Source organism: Populus trichocarpa, chromosome 17 (genome assembly GCF_000002775.5).
Source record: "Populus trichocarpa isolate Nisqually-1 chromosome 17, P.trichocarpa_v4.1, whole genome shotgun sequence".
NCBI lineage: Eukaryota > Viridiplantae > Streptophyta > Magnoliopsida > Malpighiales > Salicaceae > Populus > Populus trichocarpa.
In genome coordinates, this window is record NC_037301.2 from 12,346,825 (window position 1) to 12,370,228 (window position 23,404).

General features: G+C 34.3%; 3 protein-coding genes across 6 annotated transcripts; 2 read left to right on the forward strand and 1 right to left on the reverse strand.

Moving 5' to 3' along the window:
• Nucleotides 1-4,332: 4,332 nt before the first annotated feature.
• Nucleotides 4,333-11,382, forward strand: LOC18099475 (plastidic glucose transporter 4). Its single transcript, XM_052448333.1, has 13 exons — nucleotides 4,333-4,396; nucleotides 5,082-5,235; nucleotides 5,324-5,391; nucleotides 5,650-5,782; nucleotides 5,872-5,971; nucleotides 6,062-6,174; nucleotides 8,056-8,149; nucleotides 8,283-8,436; nucleotides 8,960-9,106; nucleotides 9,196-9,269; nucleotides 10,054-10,142; nucleotides 10,329-10,443; nucleotides 10,938-11,382. The coding sequence occupies exons 1-13, from the start codon at nucleotides 4,333-4,335 to the stop codon at nucleotides 11,118-11,120; spliced, it is 1,488 nt and encodes a 495-aa protein (XP_052304293.1). The 3' UTR covers nucleotides 11,121-11,382.
• A 543-nt stretch (nucleotides 11,383-11,925) lies between these two features.
• Nucleotides 11,926-14,153, reverse strand: LOC18099474 (uncharacterized). 3 transcript variants are annotated; one of them, XM_052448610.1, is made up of 5 exons: nucleotides 13,933-14,153; nucleotides 12,907-12,961; nucleotides 12,792-12,820; nucleotides 12,616-12,761; nucleotides 11,926-12,192 (listed from the first exon to the last, which is right to left on the reverse strand). In XM_052448610.1, exons 1-5 carry the CDS (start codon nucleotides 14,050-14,052, stop codon nucleotides 12,150-12,152), a joined length of 393 nt encoding a protein of 130 aa, XP_052304570.1. In that variant the 5' UTR covers nucleotides 14,053-14,153; the 3' UTR covers nucleotides 11,926-12,149. The 3 variants fall into 3 exon arrangements, 2 of the variants coding, with proteins under 2 accessions (XP_052304570.1, XP_024445155.1); XR_008057782.1 differs by having other exon boundaries at nucleotides 12,616-12,820; nucleotides 13,929-14,152; XM_024589387.2 differs by having other exon boundaries at nucleotides 12,616-12,820; nucleotides 13,933-14,147.
• A 4,263-nt stretch (nucleotides 14,154-18,416) lies between these two features.
• LOC18099473 (delta(7)-sterol-C5(6)-desaturase 1) lies at nucleotides 18,417-22,780 on the forward strand. 2 transcript variants are annotated; one of them, XM_006383367.3, is made up of 3 exons: nucleotides 18,417-18,809; nucleotides 20,526-20,831; nucleotides 22,189-22,780. In XM_006383367.3, the coding sequence occupies exons 1-3, from the start codon at nucleotides 18,587-18,589 to the stop codon at nucleotides 22,491-22,493; spliced, it is 834 nt and encodes a 277-aa protein (XP_006383429.2). In that variant the 5' UTR covers nucleotides 18,417-18,586; the 3' UTR covers nucleotides 22,494-22,780. The 2 variants fall into 2 exon arrangements, with proteins under 2 accessions (XP_006383429.2, XP_024444276.2); XM_024588508.2 differs by lacking the exon at nucleotides 18,417-18,809 and adding an exon at nucleotides 19,430-19,758.
• Nucleotides 22,781-23,404: the final 624 nt, after the last annotated feature.

A 23,404-nucleotide genomic window follows, 5' to 3' on the forward strand; every position in this document is an offset into this window, starting at 1 on the left:
GAAGAGAGTTGTGGTGCTGAAGAACTAGACGATAATGTTTACTTTTCAGTAAGAAAACTTTGTTTTGGTCAATTTGGAGATTAATATCCTCAAAATCAGTTCCCAAAATCGTGAGAACGTACATCCTTTTGATCCGGTCATCTACGCAGAAATTATAGAATTTTCAATGCATTACTCACAACCCTATCTTTAATAAATCCTACTTTAATTTGCTCATACACAGTTCAGGGCATCTTTCAGAAACCTTATTCAGCAGGTTATCACGGGTACCCGTGCCCTAGATCACGCTCATGAAATTTTTAATTTATTTTTAAATAAAAATATTTAAAAATATAATTGTTTTCACACCCTCTTTGTGTTAAAATAAATTAAAAACTGACATGGTTAAATCCGGTCGATCCAACAAGTCAATCTATAATTCAATTAAAATTAACCCTAAAAAGTGTAACTCAACTGATCAGACCCTAAGTTTGCTTCGTAGAGGTCACCAATTCGAGTCCAACAAACCTCAGAGCCACTGGAGGCTTATATAGTCGTTAATTTCAGGGCCCGTGGGATTAGTCAAGGTGCACGCAAACTGGCCTGGACACCCACATTAATAAGAAAAATAAATAAATAAATTAGGGTAAATTTTGATTTGATTATTGTTTTAAAATGATATCATTTTATTTTTCTTAAAAAAGATCTTGAATAGACACTGAGTGAGCTAATTGAAATCTTAGGACAGATCGGGTTTTATAACAGTGGTTCAGTTACCATGTAATGTTGTCCTATTAGAGATACATAATCGAGATAAGACTGGATGGCCAACCATACAAATTAATTATACGTTATAGTTGCCTTGTCAATGAACTTGTATACATCAATTAGGGTTTTGCATCACACGCAAGTAAGGTATGGGATCGTGATCCAACAACAGTCTCTTGATTCAGTACTGTCATACATCAAGATCAACAAAGATTTAAATCATCATGGTAACTATGTAGGGGTCGGCAAGATAATCCGTTGTGTTTAATTGAAAATGTGGGCTGCATAATTATCACCAATCACTTCATACAAATCATGATATAACACTTGGCTGTTCATGGAGATTGATCATGATATTTCATCTTGGTTTAGTTTTCCTCTGGGTTTTTTTTTTTAATTAATTGGTGCAGTAATTAAGGAGTGATTAGGAAGTTGGATTGGATGTTGGAAGCACCCAATTAACATAGAAACTTTTTGATGTAAGTCTCAACTGTTGCTCGAAAAGGTCTTTGGTTTTTCTCGTAAAGTCGTGTGATAACATATGCCTCCCACCTAATCAGTAAACTACTCTTTTAGAAGTCATTATTTGACATTTCTTGTAGTATTAATTTGATGTTGAACTGATCGTGCAGACATTAACATAGGAAGATTGCCCAAGTCACCGAAATTGTCCCACCTCCAAGTTATTATTGGTTCTTACAGTACAAATCCAATTCGTTTTCCATGGAATGTAGCATGTACATTGTATACAAATCACAAATGTTTTCTAATAATAAGTGTAGTCATGACTTTTGGTACTGCGGTGCAATTGTTTTTTTTTTAATCTTTAAATTTCTTTAACAATCTTGCGACTTAATTTATAGTTCAATTAAAATTTGAATTAACTATTTTATTTTATTTAAAAAAAAATTAATTGACGTGTGACTCATAACCCGGGCCTTGTGCCGGGTTAACTCCGGAAATGGTTTTAATAACTATACCTATATCTGACGAGAGGAGGAATGACATATACTAAAACACATATTAACGCAAGGTTCTCCACGATTATTATTTATTATAAACCAATATCCTCTTATCTCAATTAACGAAGCTTGTTGGTACTTGTGCGAACAAGTTTACATACATACTAGGTACAGTACTCTGTTGCTTTATGTAGAGCTCGAGAAGATAAAATAAGGATCCGAGATCAGGGTTCTAGAACCCTAAAGGTAGATGTCGCTGTGCCCACATGTTAGCAGGTTCAGATAAAGGAAAATTGTGCATGTTTAATTCTACAGAGAAGCTTTGAAATCTGGAAGGAGAACTTGTCTTCAAAGAATTTGTAAGCAGATGCAATGGTTGTGACAATGCTTAGTATTAGTTGTTAGGGCTGGAGGAACTATACGTTAACAAGCTAGCTTTGAAGTGTGTGTCATCACACCATAACTTTCCGAGGACTTGGATCGATTTGAGTTCTTCGCCTTAATTCCTCTCTGGTTTTCCACATAACCAAAAGGCAGGTCAATGGCCCTAAGAAAAAATAAACAACAACTGCAAATACACTTTAAAAATGGTTAAAAACATGAATTTATTTTGCAGAGCATGGAGTTGTAAATACCATGTGGAGTAATGATGGAGAATAATTATATAGGTGGTGTACTAGAGGGAGGGCTAGGCGGTGCGGCCATTGATAAGAAAGATAAGTGTCCATTGAGAAGACAGGTTGGTTAGAGATAACTATTAAAAAGAAAGGGAAGTGCCCCACTGAAAATTCATCAATTCATAAGTGTAGGAGATTGAGATGTTGTATTGATTTCTTGGAGATCGTAGCAATTCAACATGATGTATGCCAGTTTGTGTGGGATTGAGATTTTGTTCTAAAAACTTAAGATTAATATCCTAATTGAGATATCTCGAATTATTTTTAAAATTAATTAAAAATTCTATAAAAAGCAAAAACAAAATTATAGAACTCTAATCTCCAAATAAATCAAATCTTGAATGATAAAATTATAAAACTATAAGTTTTTTAAAAATAATTTTTTATCTTGTGCTGCATCATGGGCCGGATATTTTTGTATAACCTTTAAAAAATTATTAAAAAATAGGAATTGATGATACACTGGATGTTATTTAAAAAAACAAATATTGAGCAATAAATTTAACTTAATTAAAAAAACATTCTTTAAAAAGAAATTAAATTTAACAAAAAACAACAAATTAAATGACCAGAGATAATCCGAGTAATTTTAAAAATCAATGAAAAATTCTATACAAGTCAAAAACATAAATAATTTGCGGAGCACAATATTCAATCAAATCAATTGCTAATTGATGAAACTAAAAAGCACAAGTTTTAAAAAGAGAGAAAAAAAAGAACTCTAGTGAATCTCCCAAATATTTGTTAAGCTCACCCTTTTAAATCTTAGACTGGATTAATAAACTCAACTTAATATTGGAGGGTGAAATTAAAAAAAAATCAACTTAAAAAGCTTGTTAAGGTAAAAAAAAAATAGCAATAAAAATACAAGAATTAAATATGATATGTAATATAATAAAAAAAATGATGAAATAAAAAAATCAATTTTTAAAATTATCCTAGGTAAAATAAATATAAAAAAATAAAGACTAATTTTGAATCTTTAAAAAAATGATGGAGGATAAAATTGGGGGGAAAATCAATTCTATAAGTTAATCTAAATAAGCAAAATAACAATTAAAAGAACATGAATCAAATCCTAGTGAAAAACAAATTAAGGAGCTAATTTGAAATATTGCAAAGCCATACATGAAAACCAAGAAAAAAAAGAAAAAAAAGAAAGTTATCTGCCACCAAACCAGAGGTAATTTAGGCATCAGTGCTCTTCAAAATAATAGTATTCACCATGACGGATCGGAAAACATATAGGAAGCTCATTTCTCGTCTTAACGAGCCACAACATGTATCGCCCGAAGATGGTGGGGTGGCTCACTCGTTGGCGTCTTCAAAGAACACGCCAACAATGTTTTTTATTATTATTATTAATTAAATTATTTAATCGCCCTTGAAATCACTTGATTATTGTAAAAAAAAAAACCAATATAAAATAATAAATAAGCGCTTAAAGTTAGGCTTTAAGATTGTTTTTGCTTAAAGAATAATAGAGTAATTACAATGTGCATGAAAAAGAAAAATCTCTCAAAAGCTCCCAGGCAAAAGTTAATTTTTTTTCTTTCCAGGATAAGTAAGTAATTTAGCAGTGCAAAAAAATCATGAAAAGATTTAAATAACTCAAAGAATTCCAGGACTACTTCATTGGCTTTTTCCCACACCAATCAGGTTCTGCTAATATATTTATTTTTCCAGCTCAACAACCGAATCTTGACATCCTTACATGACGTGGAAAGAGCGAACAGAAACTGCCAAATGACCAGAGGGAACAGAAAACGCAGACACCTGCCTTTCGTCACATGCGGATCCATCCTCCTGCCACCCCTCCAGCGCAGATCTCCTCCTCCTCCGCATTTTATCCACTGTAGGACACTGCTACTATTGTCAAAAAAAAAAAAAAAAAATTAATTATTTGATTATTTAAATACCAACGAAATTAATTATTCACGGAGGAAATGATTACGAAAGGAAAGAGAGTTGAAATCTCCACCAACTCTGTTCACTCTCTTGTTTTGTCTGGTAAGCTCCCAGTAAGCGGACAGCAACTGTTTCCCGGTCTCCACTCTCAACGGAATTCCCAAAGCCTCCCCCTCTGATCCAAACAGTTTACACTAGAAAAAAGAAAAGCAACTTCAGTCGTGTTCACTCATCAGTGGTCCTATCATCCCTTTTTCTCTGAGTCACTCGGTAATTCAACTTCCGCCTTGACTACTTCGATTCGATCATTTCATTTTTTACGCCTTAAATGTTTCTCTCTTCATTGGCTTTAGCTTTTTCTCTGCTCTCTTTAATTTGAGTGTTTTTATTTATTTATTCATTGACTTTTGTGTGATTGAATCTTGAAGTAAAATGCAAGCAGTAGTAATGTATGGGGGAGGCGGAGGCGGATGCGGAGGAGTCAAAGGCAGCATTAACACCAAAAGCCTAGCCTAGCAGTAGGCTTTAGAGCTCTAAAAAGTCAAAAGCAGCACTACACCTCCTCCCTTGATTTCAGCAATAGAAACTCTCAACTATCTTCGTCTTCTTTTGGATTGCGTCTCAATTCACTCTCCTCCTCCTCCTCCATGGCAACCGAACTCACTCGCTCTCTCTCTTCCACTCCCGCCCTGTCCTCAAAGCTCTCGCTTCCGGTCCGTCCGTTTTGATTGTTTTTATTTTATTTGTGAAGTTACGTGTTTGATTTGGATTTAATTTTTTTTTTTAGATGGAGGAGATGTGGAAGAAGTCAGGCCATTAAAATCTGAGGATGATGTTACTTGCGCTGTGCCTGTGCCGCAGCAGCAGCAAGGGAAAGCTTCGGTTTTGCCGTTTGTTGGAGTTGCTTGTTTAGGAGCTATTTTGTTTGGTTATCATTTAGGGTAATTAAGTAATTAATTTGCATTTTCCATGATTATTAGTCATATTTTCAATTGTTTTTATTGGTTTTGAATGATGATGTTGATTCAGGGTGGTGAATGGTGCTCTGGAGTATCTTGCCAAGGATCTTGGTATTGTTGAAAATACTGTCTTACAAGGCAAGGAACTGCTGTTTGTTTATTCATTCATTCATTCATAAATGGGAGTTTGTTTGTTGTTTCTTTAAGAGCTCCGTGCTTTGCTGGTAGATTGCCTGAGTTTAATTCAAGGAAACAGAGAATGCCATTTGCCAAACTAGTAAAACAGAGATGTTTTGGTTTGTTAGACATGGCTGCGGTTCTTTGTCTGTTTTTTTGTTTATTTAATTGGCCGTTACTGGGTTGCTTATAATTCTTGGCATTCTAATGATTGAGTAGGATGGATTGTTAGCACATTGCTTGCTGGTGCTACCGTTGGTTCATTTACTGGGGGAGCATTGGCTGATAAGTTTGGGAGAACAAGGACTTTTCAGCTGGATGCAATTCCGCTAACAATTGGTGCTGTGCTCTGGTTTGCTCTTTATCTTTTATATTTTGGGCTACTGATTTTCAATACTCTTGCAAAAGCTATGTTTCAAGTGGTCCTATAAAATTTTTCAGTTCTACGGCCCAGAGTGTACAGACTATGATAATTGGGCGTCTACTTGCTGGTATAGGAATTGGTATTTCTTCTGCTATCGTGCCACTTTACATATCTGAGGTTGTAACTTACTTCATTTTCATAAGGTCACTGTGAGTGTTTGTAGTTTGTCAAGAGCTAATCTAGCAGTGTACTTATTGTTTTGGTCAGATCTCGCCAACTGAAATCCGTGGTGCGCTGGGGTCTGTAAACCAACTTTTTATATGCATTGGGATTCTTTTGGCATTGGTAGCGGGATTGCCATTGGCAGGAAATCCTATATGGTATGTTTTATTTGCATTCTTTAGTGGTTGCACATTCGATTTGGCTATGTTTAATCAACCTGAAGAAAGAAATAAGCATTTTTAGTAAGCCATAGGTTTAAATACCTCACCATATAAACAACAAAGCTTTTGGTCTGCTTTAAGAATGATTTCTTCCTTGTGCACAAGAAAGTTTTTGGATTTTATGAGTAGAAGCTATTGATGATAGACTTCAAAGATGGAGCAATGGAATTTTAGCTGCTTAGATATGTCATACTGGGAAGCAGCAAATAATTATCTACTGTGTTTTTTGGTTTTTTGTTTAGAGGTACTCATTGATTCTTATACTTGTCGTTGCCAAGTGGAATATGATTTAGATAAGGAAAGGAGAGATCAATTTTGAATTTGACCTTTCAAATTCTCAGATTGGCATGACATGTGGCCTGAATAGAACCTGTCTGCTAGTCTGGAATTTGGAGAGTGGCAATCATTTTGCATTAGGAAAGTTTAAAAATAGTTGAGCAGTCAATACATTTTATCCTTGCTTCTCTTCATTATCTAAATGGCTCAAAAGGCAAGTTGTTGATACGTTTAGAAAGTGATTGATCTTCTGAATCTTAACCAAATCCAAGTGCCAGCAAGAAGATGGGTTTCAACATGCTTTGAAAACAGGAGAACAGAACTAGTATACGAGGTTGTGTAAAGTTAATGAGGTTAGCCCTCATGCCAGACAAAATTTTAATGTGATTTTTGACATAAGCTCTTCTGGAATACAGCAAGGCAAAATGACAAGGTTGTGTATAATCTTTTGATTTATGTGATGAAGAGTTGTACATATGAAACGAGCGATGGAAGAATGTTAAGTTCATGAGCTTTCCATCCATGACTTCATTTCTTAAGCCTTTCTTTTTCCCTTTTAGCGCCTTTCTTGATTTTTTTTTTCTCGTCGGTGTTGTTTTAGATAGTTGTTCAATGAGTTGAGGTTGGAATATCCTTTGCAACCCCCCCCCCCAACCCGTATTTGTTATTAATATCTCTTATAAAACTTTGATCTAGGTGAACAAGATTAGGTAACTGCATCAATTGTTGGAGATAAACTAATCGCATTTTGTCTGAGTGGGTAAAATTAATTGAAATGGAAAGGAATAGATGTTGCAAAAAGATGTGGTACTGGGGGCATTTTCCCGAATGAAGATAACCTAAACTGAGCATATCTTTTTTAGGAGTAGAGAATAAACACTAAAGAGTTCAAGACATGCATTCAGCAACAACATTATACCCTCATGATTGGCTTTGAAAATTCTTTGATCTTGGAAATTTAACTTTGTGAAGATTTAAAGTGAACTCATTCAAAGGTTATGATATCTCCTAGTCTCAAGAGTACGATGCCGTATTAGTTAACTTTAACTAACTCTTCTAGCAATGCTCAATTGCATGCACATTGAGTTCTTTGCTCAGATTCTTTCTAGGTGCGTATTGTGTGTGCACAAGTTTGGATGGAACCTTAAGAGAAAGAGTCTTAAACCTGGCTTTAGTTTTGTGTAGCATTGAAGAATATTACAGAAGGAATTGAAATTAATGCTCCTGTGTCATTGACTTATTGATAAAAAAAAATGTAACTATAAGCTGTTGTCTTGTTAGCATTCCAGATAGAAGTTCAGATCATCCATTCAATACGTGTTTGGCAAAATTGAAGTTGTCATGTCAAAAGAACGCATGTTTTCTGCACAATTTATCAATAAGACTAAAATGAGTGGCACCAAGTTGAAGTTTCGATGCTGATTATTTCTTAAATGGCCAATAAAGTGCTCTTTACTAGAAATCATCTTTCATTAACAACCTTTTCTTTCATCTAATTAATGACTATCTATTTACTTGAGTCTATTTATATGCCTCCTTCAGGTGGAGGACAATGTTTGGCATTTCAGCTGTTCCTGCTGTTCTATTGGCACTGGGAATGGCATTTTCTCCAGAAAGTCCTCGGTGGCTTTTTCAGGTTTTGTTGTAGTATTTAATTTCATGTCAATGAGCTTTTGTACATTTGATAAGAGTTTGGATTTAATTGCACACGTTTTTATCTAAACTAATAATTCATTTAGAGGTCATTGACAAACTTCTTTATCTTGAAGCAAGGAAAATTTTCTGAAGCTGAAAAATCCATAATGACGCTTTATGGAAAAGAAAGAGTTGCTGATGTCATGACCGATTTAAATGTGGCTAGTCAAGGTTCTGCTGAGCAAGAAGCTGGATGGTTTGACCTGTTTAGCAGCCGCTATTGGAAAGGTACTCATAAGTCTCGGGTTCAAACAAAAAATGTAGATCTTGGGTTATTGGACTTCCAAACAATAATCTGGATCAAATGATAAAATCTTTGTCTGATTTGAAGCATTATTTGCCACTTTAAAAGATTTCTAATGTTCCTAAATTTTCTGAACATACTCATGACTGCACCTTTGTGTTTTAGTTAGTTGTTGATGCCTCCATTAAATCCACTACTTCAGGCTTGACTGCATAAAGGTTTGATGGACTCTCTGAAAATCAAAGATTGTACTTCCCCGCAACCCTCCAAGCCAATATTGCCAAAACAATGAATGGGGATAAAATTTCACGGTTTTCACCCTGCATATCTGTATTAAAAGCATGTTTAGTGATTATAGCTATTTGGAAAATAATGTTTTCACAAGTAAAATAATGTCCAAAGTAATCTTCTATAGCTTACTGTTGTTGCAACTTGTTATTATGTTACTTGTACAGCTAGTAAGTTTGATTTGTCAGGGTAAATGAGTTATTTTTAATTTTTATGCAGTTGTGAGCGTTGGTGTAGCACTTTTCTTTTTCCAACAAATGGCTGGGATAAATGCTGTGGTGTATTATTCAACTGCCGTGTTCCGTAGTGCTGGCATTGAATCAGATGTTGCTGCCAGTGCTCTTGTTGGGGCATCAAACGTCTTTGGTAAAAAAATTGTTATCTTTCCCCATGAAATTAGGTGCATGTATAACTTTGCAATTTGCAAATGTTTTAATTTGAATGGCTTTTTCCAGGTACAACTATTGCATCTTCCTTAATGGACAGGCAAGGAAGGAAGAGTCTTCTGATCACTAGCTTTTTTGGAATGGTAGGTTATTTGGTAGTTTCAAACCATTCACTCTTCTTAATCAAATAAACATAATTTTCTGTCGCATTTTTATGATCATCAAGAACAGAGCTGACACCCTTTTTAACTACCTTCTGCATCTGATTTCGGTTACACATTATCCTTTTCTCTCTCTCAGCCCACACTGATGAACTTGATTTTCTATAATCAAGTACTTCTACTAAGAATTGTTATAAAACTGACTTTCAATCCTATTGGTCCAATACCTAGTCGGGAATTATTGAGTTAAGAGAACACAGAAAAAGTAAAAGAAACAGTGGCCAATCTACATTAAGAAGTTATCTTGACAAGGGTTTAGTGGTCTGGTCTGTTCATACTAGTCACCTTTATATGCTGAAAGTAAGATGTGCATTAATGGTTTCCAATCATAAAGTCTTATTTTGTGACCTGAATGGATTCTTGAGTCATGAACTCTCCTTTCTTCTCTGTCTTTGGTGACTGATAGATGGCATTATAAAACATATTGATGAGCTGATGGTTGCTTAGGCATTATCGATGCACTATTTTAGATAATATTAGTATTTCTAGTCTGTCTACCTTTTCTTCTTCCAGCACACATGGCATAGAATTTGGTTACATAATTTCAACCCTCTATAACTAGAAGCCCTCCACATGTCCAAGTTCCAAGTACATCTTTTGTGCATCTTTCATTACAAACATTTCTATTCCCAGGGAAAAATGTTTCGAATGTGTAGGATAATATTGTATCTAATACACTTCCATTTCTGTGTCTTTGGTTATGAAGGCTGCCTCAATGCTGCTGCTTTCCTTGTCCTTCACTTGGAAGGCCCTAGCACCATATTCTGGAACCCTAGCTGTTCTAGGGACAGTTTGGTAAGTCAATTATTTTGTGAGATCAGTCAAGCTCATTTCTTTCCTCTTGTTTATGAGTGTCTGGGGAGAAGGGGGTGGAGAGGGGTTAAAATGAGATTTAATTGAGCTTCTCCTTTTTCTGGTGTGTGTTATTTTTGTCCACTTGGACGTTGAAATCTAAATGTGACTTCTCATCTCTTAATACAGCTATGTGTTGTCGTTTTCACTTGGTGCTGGTCCTGTGCCTGCTCTTCTTCTCCCAGAGATATTTGCCTCCAGAATTAGAGCAAAAGCAGTCGCCTTATCCTTGGGCATGCACTGGGTAAGTCATGAAGAAGAACATTTGTAAACTATGGTTTTCCAACTGCAGAGAATTAGCAGTGTGCTAGTGTGGAATGATTTGCAATTTTGCCTCTAGTTTCCACCTTCAAAAACTGCTATGCAATAAGAGCAAAACACAACCTGAACATATAGATATGCAATTGGCTGGAATTAAGATGGTGACCGCAAAACAAGTCATCATTTCATTTGCCAATGACTTTGAATAGTTCATTTTGTATAAATATGAATGCACATGCATTTCTGTAGGGGAGCCCATGGTTGATTTAGAGATAATACCAACAGAATGCCTCTTTTCTCTGGAGTTTTCTGGGCATATTTGTAGTCATGTATTTTTGTGTATTCTTTACTTGTCTTCGAGTGGGTACATGCCAATGGAACTTATGTTTAATCTACTTGATTTCTTTTTTGTTTTTTGAGAATGTTTGATTGGTTGACATTACATGCTAATAATGACTTGCTTTGCTGTGGTAACAGGCTGCAAATTTTGTCATCGGCCTGTATTTCTTGAGCTTTGTGAACAAGTTTGGGATCAGCTCTGTATATTTAGGATTTTCAGGCATCTGTCTTCTTGGTGTCTTGTACATAGCAGCTAATGTTGTGGAAACGAAGGGACGTTCATTAGAAGAAATAGAACGAGCTCTTGACCCTGCAATTTAACCGGAATACTTGTCGAAAGTGCACTTGATAATAATGTCACCCCGGCTCGTCGCCATGGTGCTTTTTACCCCTGGAGGGTTCATCATTTTGCAGGAACTGTCACTGGGTTTGCTATAGTCCCACATGTTCGAAGTTAAGTCCCTAGTGTAACCAGCTTAGTGAACTGGCTGTTTTTTGTATGTAATATCAGAACTGCGGCACCAATAATCAGTTGTTTCATCAAAGCTGAATGTCAAATATTACAAATAAATTCTTTTCCATATGATTCTTGGATGAAAATTTACATAGCCGTTCCGCAGACTGATTAGCACATTGTCGAGCTAAGCTTCCAAGCCTTGGTAAATGATACACATGCCTATATACCTCTGAGTTAAGAACTTGAACAGCTAACATAATCTGAAAGGAACAGGTAGCGGGACTTGGCTTGTTATGTTGCTTTATCGTCCATATCGTTAGAGAGACTCTGACATTATTGCATTTAGAGAGGCATCCGCCTAGGGAACACGAAAACTGAGAAGAAAAATAATGATACTAGAGAGGTGGCTTGTAGTCGCATCACAACAATGTCACGGTTGTATTCCTGAATGATGTTTGACCGAACATTTTCTGAAAGGCAATAAACTTTCATAATCATGCTTATGTAACTTGGCTAATCAAGATTAAAAGGGAAAATTATCCCTAGCATTTTATAGTTTGATTGAAATTATATTTGCTCTCGGTATTTTGGTTGTTTAACCCCTCAAGCCGGGTATTATAACCATGGCAAAAAATAATTGCTATGGATGATGCTGCTCGTGTAGAATCATTTACATTCAAACCAAACACTTTCTATTCCATCTTTTCCAAGTCACCTAGTCCTTATTTGCCAGCCCTTCTAAATATATTCCTCGTTACATCATTAAGAGCTTGTGTATGATGATGCTTGTAAATGAAATCCAATATAGGAACGGAACTTCAGGCGCCTTTTGCAAATATTTTGAGAGGCGAACTTCAGATCAAGTGCCCTGCGTCTCAAACAACCAGTGACGTCTACATATTGGCTTTTCTCTCCCATCTTTCCTTTGTATCAAGCCTGCAAACAAAGTAACACATAGGACACCATTAAGAACAGGATACAAGGTGGGGGGAAGAAACATGGCAACACTAAGCCACCCACATTGATGTGAAAAAAAAAGGGTCACGTCAGAACAGAAGGTGTGACATCCATGTTTTAATGCAGTCACATTAACTAATGTATGTATAAGCATGCATACTCTCTCACACACTTGTAATATAGCCTCGTTATTGCATAACTCACAATTTAGCACTCCACAAGTGGGTTCTGTTTCATACCAAGGAGTTATAGTGCACGTCAAATTAGAATGGCTAGCGACTTTTGAAATAAAACACCCGTGAAACATCTCATTTTTCATGTGTGAGCTGCTACATTTACCCGCTTGAACGTGTCCTACAAGCATAGTTCAGAATTACACCCAGGACTAATAGCAGAACATACCCCCAGTGTAATTTCTGGCGTTTCTTTTCTGAATGATGTGCCGACACATTGTCTTGTGGAGTAGAGAAACTGGCATTGTCATCAAGGGGTTTCAAGTCAGGAGCACCTGAGTCTTCAATGTTCGTGCCCGTATCTTTGCTTTTGAGGTCTTTTCCATGAGATTTTTTGCTTTTGAGGTCTTTTCCATGAGATTTGCCAGTACCATCTGAAATCCATAAAAGGTTATTAGATAAGAACAGCGTAAGAATTCCGTATGAAAAACTTCATAGTAGGTAATATGAAAAATGACACCTTTTGATTTCTTATGAATCTTTGATTTTATTTGTAAGCGCCTTTTGTGTAGCTCCTATATCACAGAAGTCAAAATTTCAGGTGTCACAAAAGGATTTGGAAAGAGTTGATTTCAACTAAGCATTCTCTTTTGAGTTTTAAGGACGTTAACTTGATGATCTTAGTCAAGGCTCTAGCATTCTCAACGTTTAGTTTCTCACTTCATGCTATTCCTTTGATTTTAGGATATCCAAAAGGGAATGCCAGACTAACAAAGCCCAAAAGAGCACTCTCTTTTCCACAGTGTGTACTCCACACATAACCAAAACTCCATCATGAGATTCCATCAAGAAAAAGGGTTCGCCTTTAATAATGGATAATAAATAAGAAACCAAATGCAGGCCATAGTCAGCGAGTGAATGCATGTCTTTCACAACAATCCCTTCAGCTATGCCCTTGCATTTTTTACTAGATAAGTCCACCACTTCATGGGAAAACAACTCATAACTGCATGCTAGTCGAACAAGAAGCCGATGCAAAATCCTACATCATGATGGTAGCTTAGAAATGCATGTTACATATATCGAAAAGCTCATGACTTGGAAAAATCGCTTCAAGCAAACAAAAATAACCGATTCGAAATATGGATTCACGAATTGACAATGTCTTACTCCCAATTTGTAATACCTCCTAGAAAAAAACTGTTCAGGAACTCACAAAATGCACTAAAAAATCCATGACATTGAACTTCTTTAAGAACCCAGAAATTCTATACGTTACATCACACACCCCCAATCTGATACACACAAATCTCAAAACTTTGCTACATTAAAGCATTCTAATAAGAAACCAATCACAACGCAATCAACTTTCACTTCCACACACCTTATTCGACCATCTTTACACAAAAGAGAAATCACCCACTCAGAAAAATACATTATAGATCAGATATTTAGTCCTTAAACTATCAAAAGATTTCAAATTGGCACATGCATATCGTTACATACAGGTATCTATAATAAAAGGAGAGATAACGATCATACATACTTGTAGCTTGGAAAGCTGGTCTTGAGTGACACGTTTGGGCTTGAAATTCGGCTGCAAAGATGGGTTTGATGCTATAGCTTCTTCTCTTTTCTCGTCTTCTTCCTCTCCTTTCTTAAGCATTGTCACCTATCCTTCTCCTCCTCTCTTTTGGAGGTATCTTCTGGCGTTCTTCCCTGTAAGATCAAAGACTTAAACGGTGCGTTTCAAAAAGCCTTTTCTTTTGGATAGCCCAAAACGGCGAGAAAACATGCGTTTTTAGTTCTAGAGCTAATATGATACCCCTCACAAGAATGAAGCATTCCAATGTTAGAACTTGAGAGCTTTTATTATAAAAAAAAATAAAAAACAATAATTTTTAATTAGAACCTATTTAATTCAAAATATATTATAAATTCACATGAATTTAGTCTAACCTATTCTTAAAAAATATTATAAATTCACATAATAATGCATACTCAATTAAAATGTAAAGCAGGTCAATTCCAAAAGAAACATAATAAATATTATGATTGATTTTTATTGGTTGAGGGAATAATGTTTGATTTTATGTTAATAAGGGGATATTGGACATTAGAAAAAAGAAATAATTTCAATTGTTTAGATAACTGTGAAATGCGATCATTAAATAAATTATTTGCATGAAATAGTGTGAAAATGAGTGAGTGAGTTTTATGCACGGAAGTGCTGTAGTTTTTATTTTTAGATATTTTAAAAAAAAATATATATATATATATATATATATATATAATATTGTTTTAGTTTTTTTATGATCTTAAAATATTAATATTAATATTAATATTAAAAATAATTAATTAATTATTTTAATATATTTTTAAATTAAAAAAATACTTTTAAAAATTGCTTTCACCGCGACATCAAATCTTGCTAGCAAAACTTATCATTTAAAACTTACCAACAAAACATGAAAAAAAAAAAAAAAAAGTTTTCTCCGTCAATGGCAACTAAACGTTTTACTTTAATTGAAAACCCACCTTTTGCTTCAAGCTGAGAAGAAGAAGAATTTGATTATGAACGAAGAGACAAACAAATAAAGCTATGGAGGAGAACGCAAAAGAAGTAAACCCCAGAAATCAATAACTATGAAGAGAGTTAATTAATGTGTTTTCAAGTGATTCAAAACAGACCAAGATGGAAAAAATAATTTAATAATAAACATAATTAGAAATAGCTTTTTTTGTGTTTTAACAGTATTTTAAAAAAAAATATTTTTTTTAATGATTTAAATTAATGCTTTTTTTATATGTTTTCTTTTCTTCTTTTTTTCTCATTTATTAACCACACATAGTTTTTAATTTATTTAATTACATGTATACATAAATTTTTTTATTTTTATTTAGAGTTTTTTTAACTATAAAAACATGTATATATATATATATATATATAAATATTTAACTTTAGGCGAAGTGTAGGTGAAGTATCTAGTATTATAGTATAATGCTCAACCTATAACTCGAGATGACTAGATCAATCGGCCATGTTTTTACAAGGCTATGATATTAATACAAGATATTTTTTTTTTATCCTTGTTCATTATAAAGAAAGTTAAATAGGATTTTACTGTAACTCAAGACACATATTATTGTGGATTGCGATAATGAAATTTATATGGGTATATTGTGTAATTAAGAGGACCATGAGTGTTTTTTATTTTTTTAATCAAAAAGCTGTTAGCGCATCTTCCATACCCTCCAACAAGTGGGCGGCATCTGCACCATTAAAGAGACGCGTTAGAAGCTTCTCGGTGTCCAAATCTAGTCATTCGCCATATAACTAGATGCACAGACGTGTCCTCTTCCACATGGTGTGGCACGTGTAGACATATCATGGTTGGATTGTTGCGCAGTGATCGATTGATTGTGTTTTTCTTTCTTCTCTCTCCTGACCACTAAAGTACACAATTGTCCTTTGTTTGTTTGTTGTTTACTTAGGTCTGACAAACACATTAGACCCAAGCTACTTGAGTCTAGATACCACGCTAACCTAAGGTCCTTGAGTCTGGCAACAATGTCAGGCCCAAAAGTCTTAGGTCTGGTAACCATGTTTGGAGCTAGACCCAAGCACGGGTCTAACATGATTGCCAAACCCAAGTTTTATGGGGCTAACAGCCCTATGCAAGTGTACTGTGGACCAAGACACAATACACTGTAGACTTTCACAATGGATTTTCCAAGCTCTGAAGGCTTAAGATGGGGCTCATGTTGTCTTTTCATATAAAGTTAAATTATCATTTTGCCATTTGGTTGAAAAAATTGAAGCCCTGGTTGTGGGGGTATTCCAATATTTTTCATAAGTTCATTGATATTAAACATTTTAGTGGGGGTATGATAGTCTTTTGATAATTATTTACACGGTAAAAATATTATTCTATTCCCAAAGTTAACAAAATTAAGACCTGTTGCCCATGAGTTTTTTGGTTTTTCACAAACTATTAAATAGTTAAAATACATCTTTAGTCTTGGAAAAGACAAAAAATAAGTGGGGGTATTTTTTCACACAGTTTTTTGTGTAATTTCTATAATCATGGGGGATATTTTGATATTTTGATATTGTTTTATTATTTTTAAATTTAAAAAGCTGCGCTGAACCCACGTTTACTTGGGTGCCAGACCCAAGAAAATTAGATATGACATGGTTGTTAAACCCAAGTCGCTTGGGTCTGACATATCTGCCGGTTGCCAAACCTAAAACTCTTGGATTTGTTCATGATATAAAATGCTTAAAATATTTTTTATATATTTAATATTATTTTTATATTTTAAAAAATTAAATATTGATCCGTGGGCTAATATACTAGTATTCCTTTTAAAATGAATGACATAAAATAAGTAGTAATACAATAAAATTTCTCGGCGAAGCGAACGCTCAAAGTCCGGACTCTACTGTGAATGACTCTTGTCGACAAACTCACACACAGTTCAGAGGTAAGGTTCTCTCTATTTACGTGTACTTGTTGTCCGAAAGGCCAAGACATACTTTCTGTCTTCCTTCTTTGCTCTTGATTATGACACATCTAATATTATATTATAATGCTTAACCTTCTGTCTGCACTATATCGGAAATACGACTGTGATTATTTTTTAAATAAAGTATTTATTATTTAAAAATATATTAAAATAATTTTTTTATTTTTTAAAAATTATTTTTGATATTAACACGTTAAAATAATCTATAACATAAAAAAAATATTAATTTGAAATTTTTTTTTTTTTTAAAAACATTTCTAAAACACAAAAATAAACATTAAAATAACATTGCTAAATTGTGTAGATTAATTAGTTCTCATGTGCCATTGCAGATAATTTGTTGACAAAATGTGCTTGTACTGCTTTCAAATTAGAAAAAAAATCATGTGTATGCAAGTTCGTTTGAAAAATTGTTTTAAACTGTGTTTTTTTTTAAATTTAATTTTTTTGTTTTTTATTGAAAATTATTTTGTATATATTTTTAAATTATTTTAATATACTGATATTTAAAAATAATTTTTTAAAATAAAAAAATATCATTTAAATATATTTTCAAATAAAATATATTAAAAAAATAACAGCTAATATCCTCACAAACACGCTTACAATATAAAGTAACGCCCATAAGGTTGGACACCGAGTCCACTGATAGGCTAGAAAATTCCAGCGGCTTGGACACGGTACACGTGGCTAGAAAAGGGCCTTCCCAAGTGGCTGGAAGAAATACTGGTTATTCAAGTTTGACTGGAAAAAAAAACAAATTATTCTTTTGTTGACTGCTCTAGACATAAATCTGCAATGTTTTTTTTTCTAATGATTTATGTTTCCTCACGGCATGGTTGTTGCGACACCAGACATGCCTCGAATAATTCGCTGATATTTGTTTTTTTTTCCTTTGTCAGGAGAGCTGTACACGTGGCTTCTACTAGAGACTCTTCTGTACGGCAGCACTACGACCTGAATATTCTGATTTCTTAAATTAAAAAAGTACTTTCTTTCCCCTTCAATTTTATTTTCTTTTTTAAAAAAGAAAGCAGTAGCCGATTGTAGTTACGAATAATTTTTTCAAATTATCAATTGAATCAGTATTTAATAAATCATCATCTTCATTTGATAAAATTACTATTTGTTGTCACGGTGTATAGCTTTTAAAATCTATTTTTATTTAGTTTTTTTTTATAATTTAAATAGATATTTATATGAAGATAGTTATTTAAATTCTATTAAAAAAACATATTTTTTTTATCAAATATATTATATTTTTTATAATATAACCGTACATTGAAAAATATTAAACCAAATATCAAGAATAAATTTACTTTTTAAAAATTTATTTTTTTTGAAAGTTTTTTTTTTAAAAATTATTTTTCAGTAAATAAAGGACCCTAACAAATAAAAGAAAAAAGTGAGGCTGTGGCAAGGATGTGGTTCAAGTGTTCAACACTACGTCACACAACATGTATACAAAATAGTCTCACAGCACAGTGCAGTACGGCAAAAAAAACAAAAACCCCCTTCTACTCCAAACTCCTACTTCCTGGTAGTTTCACTAGAACAGCGCACACGCACGTTTTAGTTCCCTGTTTCATCAGACATCTATATCACACTTCTCTCTCTCTCAATCTTATATCGCCGGCGGCGTGTCGTCGGGAATCTGAAAGACCATAAACATGGAGGGAGACAAGTACTGGCAGCAGTTCTTGGACGAGACAACAATGTTCAACAACATTGTTTTGCGTCATTTGTTACCCTCCAGTTGGTGGGTCACGCTACCTCATTTCTTGCAGACTTGGCTTCGTAACTTCGTTGCTGGAACTCTTCTTTACTTCATCTCTGGACTTCTCTGGTGCTTCTATATTTATTACTTGAAACGCAACGTTTATGTTCCTAAAGGTAATGGGCACATTTCTTTTTCTTGTTTGATGTTTTTCTTGATGTGAGATGGGTTTTGCTCACTTGTTGAATTCATGAATCTGGGTTTTGCTTATTTATTTTTTTCGTCGTTCACTGTTTGACTTTGGGTCCAATTTTTTGTCTTTCTTTCTGGAGTATGAATTTTTTATTTTTATTTTAATTCTGTCTAGATGTTTCTTCGGAATAACTGGCTTAGTTTTTCTAGTTAATTAATAGATATGGTTTGATTTTTTTTTTTTTGGTTTTAAAAGTTCTTCTTTTGTGATGTTTATGATTGATAAGTAATGGGTCGATCCAGTTGTTGATTTTGAATCTGGATTTTTGTTTTGTTATGTTTTTTCATGGTTGACAATTGATGTTACTGGTATCATGCTGTTTTCCTTTTTCCTCCCTGGATTCTTAATTTTGTTACTGTTGAAGCTTTGCAATTTGACTGTGAGATGATACATTTGTGGTTGGAAGATTTGATGAGTTGGTATTGCTCGAACTCGAATCATTTGTACTGTTACTGTTGCTTTTCTCAACAGAGAGTGGATGGCTAGTTGTAAAGTTTGGGTCTTTGTTTATAGTCCACTGATGACCTTATTATTGGCTGCTTTTGCATAGGTGCTTATTTATAGTATCTGCTTTGCTGTCAAGTTTGATTGTTGTATCATCTATTCTTATTCTGAACTTTTCAAGAATTTTTTTCACTTGAATTTTGAATGTGTCTCAATTGTGAATTAATGTTTATGTCTGAGTTGTTTAATGCCTGTGTTCTTTCTAATGATCTATTTACTGTATTATATTGGGTTTTCTTCCTTTTTTTCCCACCTCCAGATCTGCAGTGAAAATTTTAAGTTGATTGATGCAGTGCGAATACCTGCCTCCTCCATTTAAACTTTCAAGTGTTCGATATAGATATCAAATGTTTCTAATTTTTTTGAGGGTAAATGTTCCTGAATGTGAATCTGAGTTTCTTTATTTATTAGTTTTCGATCTTTATGTCAACCTTCTAATTGTTTTCCCCCATAAGATGCATATTTTGTCAATTTAAAGGCCATCCCATGCCTTTGTTTCCTTAGCTACATTGCTTGCTTTCCTTGCTTTGCTTTTAAACATAACTACATATTATACCATATTCTTGCCCCCCATGCTTACCTCTTTTTAACTTTCTAGGAAATATGTAATATTTTTTACCTCTTTTTCTGCAAGTTATATTCACTGCAATTGCTCCCTTTTGTTTTTTTTTGAGCTTCACATAGCCATTTAGTTAGCATGATGTGCTGAAGCCCGAATGCCACATAAAATAACATTACTTCATTACATGATTATGACAACAGGAGTTACGATGTGTAGAGAAGTTACTGCTTTTCATGTCTTTCCACCATCTGTCCCTATTTGCAGGGAAATTACCACTTTTTATTTCTTATGTTAAATTTTTTTCCTGTTCCTATTTGCCCATAGCATGTGCGTATCTCTTTAATAAGGTTGCCCTGCTATTTCAACCAATAAGCTTGACTTTTAAAAGTTGTTGATTGATTTATTGGTAGAGTTTTCTTATGTAAGATGGTCATACTAGGTTTTCATATGTAAGGTATTATTTGGGTTTCATTTGGAATCCTGTATCATTCACTTTGGGAAGATGTTGAGCTAGTTTCCTTATCAGGCTCAAGATTACACCTTTTTTTGATCTCTTGCATATTCCCATTGCAGATGCCATCCCTTCAAATAGAGCCATGCTCTTACAAATATATGTTGCTATGAAGGCGATGCCATGGTACACTCTGCTTCCAACTGTTTCTGAATACATGATTGAAAATGGCTGGACAAAGTGTTTCTTTAGCATATCTGAAGTTGGCTGGTTTGCCTACATCACGTATTTGGCTATGTATCTTGTTATTGTGGAGTTTGGGATTTACTGGATGCATAGAGAATTACATGATATAAAACGTTTGTACAAGCATCTTCATGCAACCCATCACGTCTACAACAAACAGAACACTCTTTCTCCATTTGCTGGTATGTTCTTAATCCAGTCTATTTAGTTCCACTGTTTATGAAACAAATTCTACAATACCCTAAAAACTCCTTATCCAAATCTAGCTCCCCCATGCTATCTCTCATCTCATTTTGCAAGAGGTTCAATGCCAGTTTGCAAGTGTTACCAAACATGGCCATAGCCAGTAACACCTTGACTGGATATGAGGTTTGTGCTGGATATTATTTTGTAACAGTGGAAATTTGGCACTGACAAAAACAATAATTCCATCCCTTGAAAAGTATAGTTACGGTACTTTGTTACAATTAAAGAAAATGTGACTATTAGAGAACTGCCTTCTTTGTTGCTCAATTTCAACAATAAGCAATCCATATCTGGCCTGAAGGTGACCTGATATGGTACATCGGTACCAACTATGTAGTGTAAAAATTGCAGAATTTAGTGAAAAAAATTGTGGATGAAGTGTGATGTTTTTGGAAAAGGCCTACAGGGAAGGCATTGCAGAATTTGCTGCTACACGAATGTTGTAGCTTATTGCTGAAAGCTTTTATTATAAGGTGTGCTTTGCTTGATTTGCTCTCATATTTGCGTACAAATTCAAAACTTTCACTATTTACTAAGATAACTGGATTAGGTTATAATACAAGCTTATTCTTCTGCTAATGTTGACTACTTACCTTTTTTCTTTTGCTCTATTAGCATGACCTTCGAAATGCACTTAATTTGCTGCAAATTGTGTTCTTTGACCAACTTTTCATTGAATTTCACAAAAACACCACACTGAATTCCCGACTTTGGTAGTGATACAACTGAAACAACCCATGTTGTGTGATCAAGTCACTGAACGTGCTAGACAAAATTCCACATTGTATGATTCAATTAATGAATCTGTGGGATCAAAGTTCCAAAAAGTTAGTTTAAAATGTAGAAGCTGCCCTCTATTAGAAGAGTGTAAAAGTAAATCATTGATGAATTGGTAGAAACTTTGTTGATAATTGCATCAACATCAGGTGGCTTCTATACAGGGGAAAACACTATGTTTTTGGGACTTTCGTCTCATACATTCGACGACATGTTGAAATTTTGTTCCATACATTTGGTGATGTGGTCAAGGAATATGGGATTTATTTAGTCTCTATACCACTGAATTTCAGAATTCAGCGTGGTGGTTGTGAGGGATTTAGTGAAAGATTTCCCTTGAGGGGAAGGTGTTGTTGACTTCACATTAAGCAATTGCTTTTATTTGAATCAAGTCATATTTTAGCATTGTTAACTACTTGGAATTACTTTTATTTTAGTGGGATATCCCTATTAATGTACCCTTGTAATCAGAATTTTTAATCTGGATCACTAAGTAGAAGTAATTGTCTATTTCAGGTCTGGCTTTTCACCCACTGGATGGGATTCTACAAGCTGTACCACATGTTATAGCTCTCTTTCTTGTGCCAATCCATTTTAGGTCACACATAGCCCTCTTATTCATCGAGGCTGTATGGACAGCCAACATTCACGATTGCATCAATGGCAACCTATGGCCCATAATGGGTGCTGGGTACCACACAATTCATCATACTACATACAAGCATAACTATGGCCATTATACCATATGGATGGATTGGATGCTGGGAACCCTTCGTGACCCTGAGGATGATTCATGCCAGAAAGCGCAGAAGGTGCAGTAGGCATGCATGTAGTATTTGAATACCTATAATTTCAATCAATAAACTGTGCCACAGAAGTGTTATTTTTCCCCCATCTTCTCTATGTTTATGTTTGTATTCAAACGGGGAGACTAGTGCAGCAGCTATGAAGTGATAAGGAGGTTGGTTTTATGCTGTCAAATTTGTTTTACAAGCTGTAGCTCAATTTGACATTAGTTTCCTCTTCTTTCCCAATGTATATGAAATTCGAACCTTTTCTTTCCTTTGAGACCAAAAAAAGAAAGAAAGGGGGATTTGTACTTGGCTAATTTGTTCTAGATTGAAACCAAACCAAGGAGCTAAGGAGCTAAGGGATCATTCCCAACACAGACACACGGGAAAAAAACAGGAAAAGGAAAGAGTTGAGGGTTCGAGTGACACTGCTTGGTAACTTTTCTGTCCATTATACATTTGCAGTATGCCATTCAAGGATTATTGTTTTGGAAATAGAAATGAGACGGAGAAGATAAAAATGTATTTGATTGAAAAGATAAATATAAAAATAAATATTTTTGAATGAATTTTTATACTTTCGAGATATTTTTCTAAAAGTAATATATATTGTTTTTTATTTATTAAAATATGATTTTGTAATGATTCTAGATTATTGTTTCTTATGATGAAAATTGAAAAGCAAGAATTGGTGGGATATCTTTATTGAATCTGAAATGAAACTGTAACAATTGAAATAGAAATTACCGAGTTTAAAAGAATAGAATTTGAAAGAATAAATTGAGATAATAAATCCTAACTTGAAACATCATGCTAATCCCCTTTATTTCTTGCAGGTTCTCTTGTCTCCTCACCACTATGTCTTTTTTATTTTCAGAGCAGACTCTTTACTGTACCTCTTTTGGCAAAACAAAAGAAACAGTCCACAATTATCAGGACTC

Excerpts from the sequence above, each read along its gene's own strand:
- LOC18099473 (XM_006383367.3), top strand. The coding sequence starts at position 18,587 with ATGGAGGGAGACAAGTACTGGCAGCAGTTCTTGGACGAGACAACAATG. Across the intron at positions 18,810-20,525 it reads CAACGTTTATGTTCCTAAAG|ATGCCATCCCTTCAAATAGA; the intron begins GTAATGGGCACA and ends TTCCCATTGCAG. Across the intron at positions 20,832-22,188 it reads CACTCTTTCTCCATTTGCTG|GTCTGGCTTTTCACCCACTG; the intron begins GTATGTTCTTAA and ends TGTCTATTTCAG.
- LOC18099474 (XM_024589387.2), bottom strand. The coding sequence starts at position 14,052 with ATGCTTAAGAAAGGAGAGGAAGAAGACGAGAAAAGAGAAGAAGCTATA. Across the intron at positions 12,962-13,932 it reads ACCAGCTTTCCAAGCTACAA|GAGCTACACAAAAGGCGCTT; the intron begins GTATGTATGATC and ends TCTGTGATATAG. Across the intron at positions 12,821-12,906 it reads GATTCATAAGAAATCAAAAG|ATGGTACTGGCAAATCTCAT; the intron begins GTGTCATTTTTC and ends TATGGATTTCAG.
- LOC18099475 (XM_052448333.1), top strand. The coding sequence starts at position 4,333 with ATGATTACGAAAGGAAAGAGAGTTGAAATCTCCACCAACTCTGTTCAC. Across the intron at positions 5,236-5,323 it reads TTGTTTGGTTATCATTTAGG|GGTGGTGAATGGTGCTCTGG; the intron begins GTAATTAAGTAA and ends ATGTTGATTCAG. Across the intron at positions 5,392-5,649 it reads TGAAAATACTGTCTTACAAG|GATGGATTGTTAGCACATTG; the intron begins GCAAGGAACTGC and ends ATGATTGAGTAG.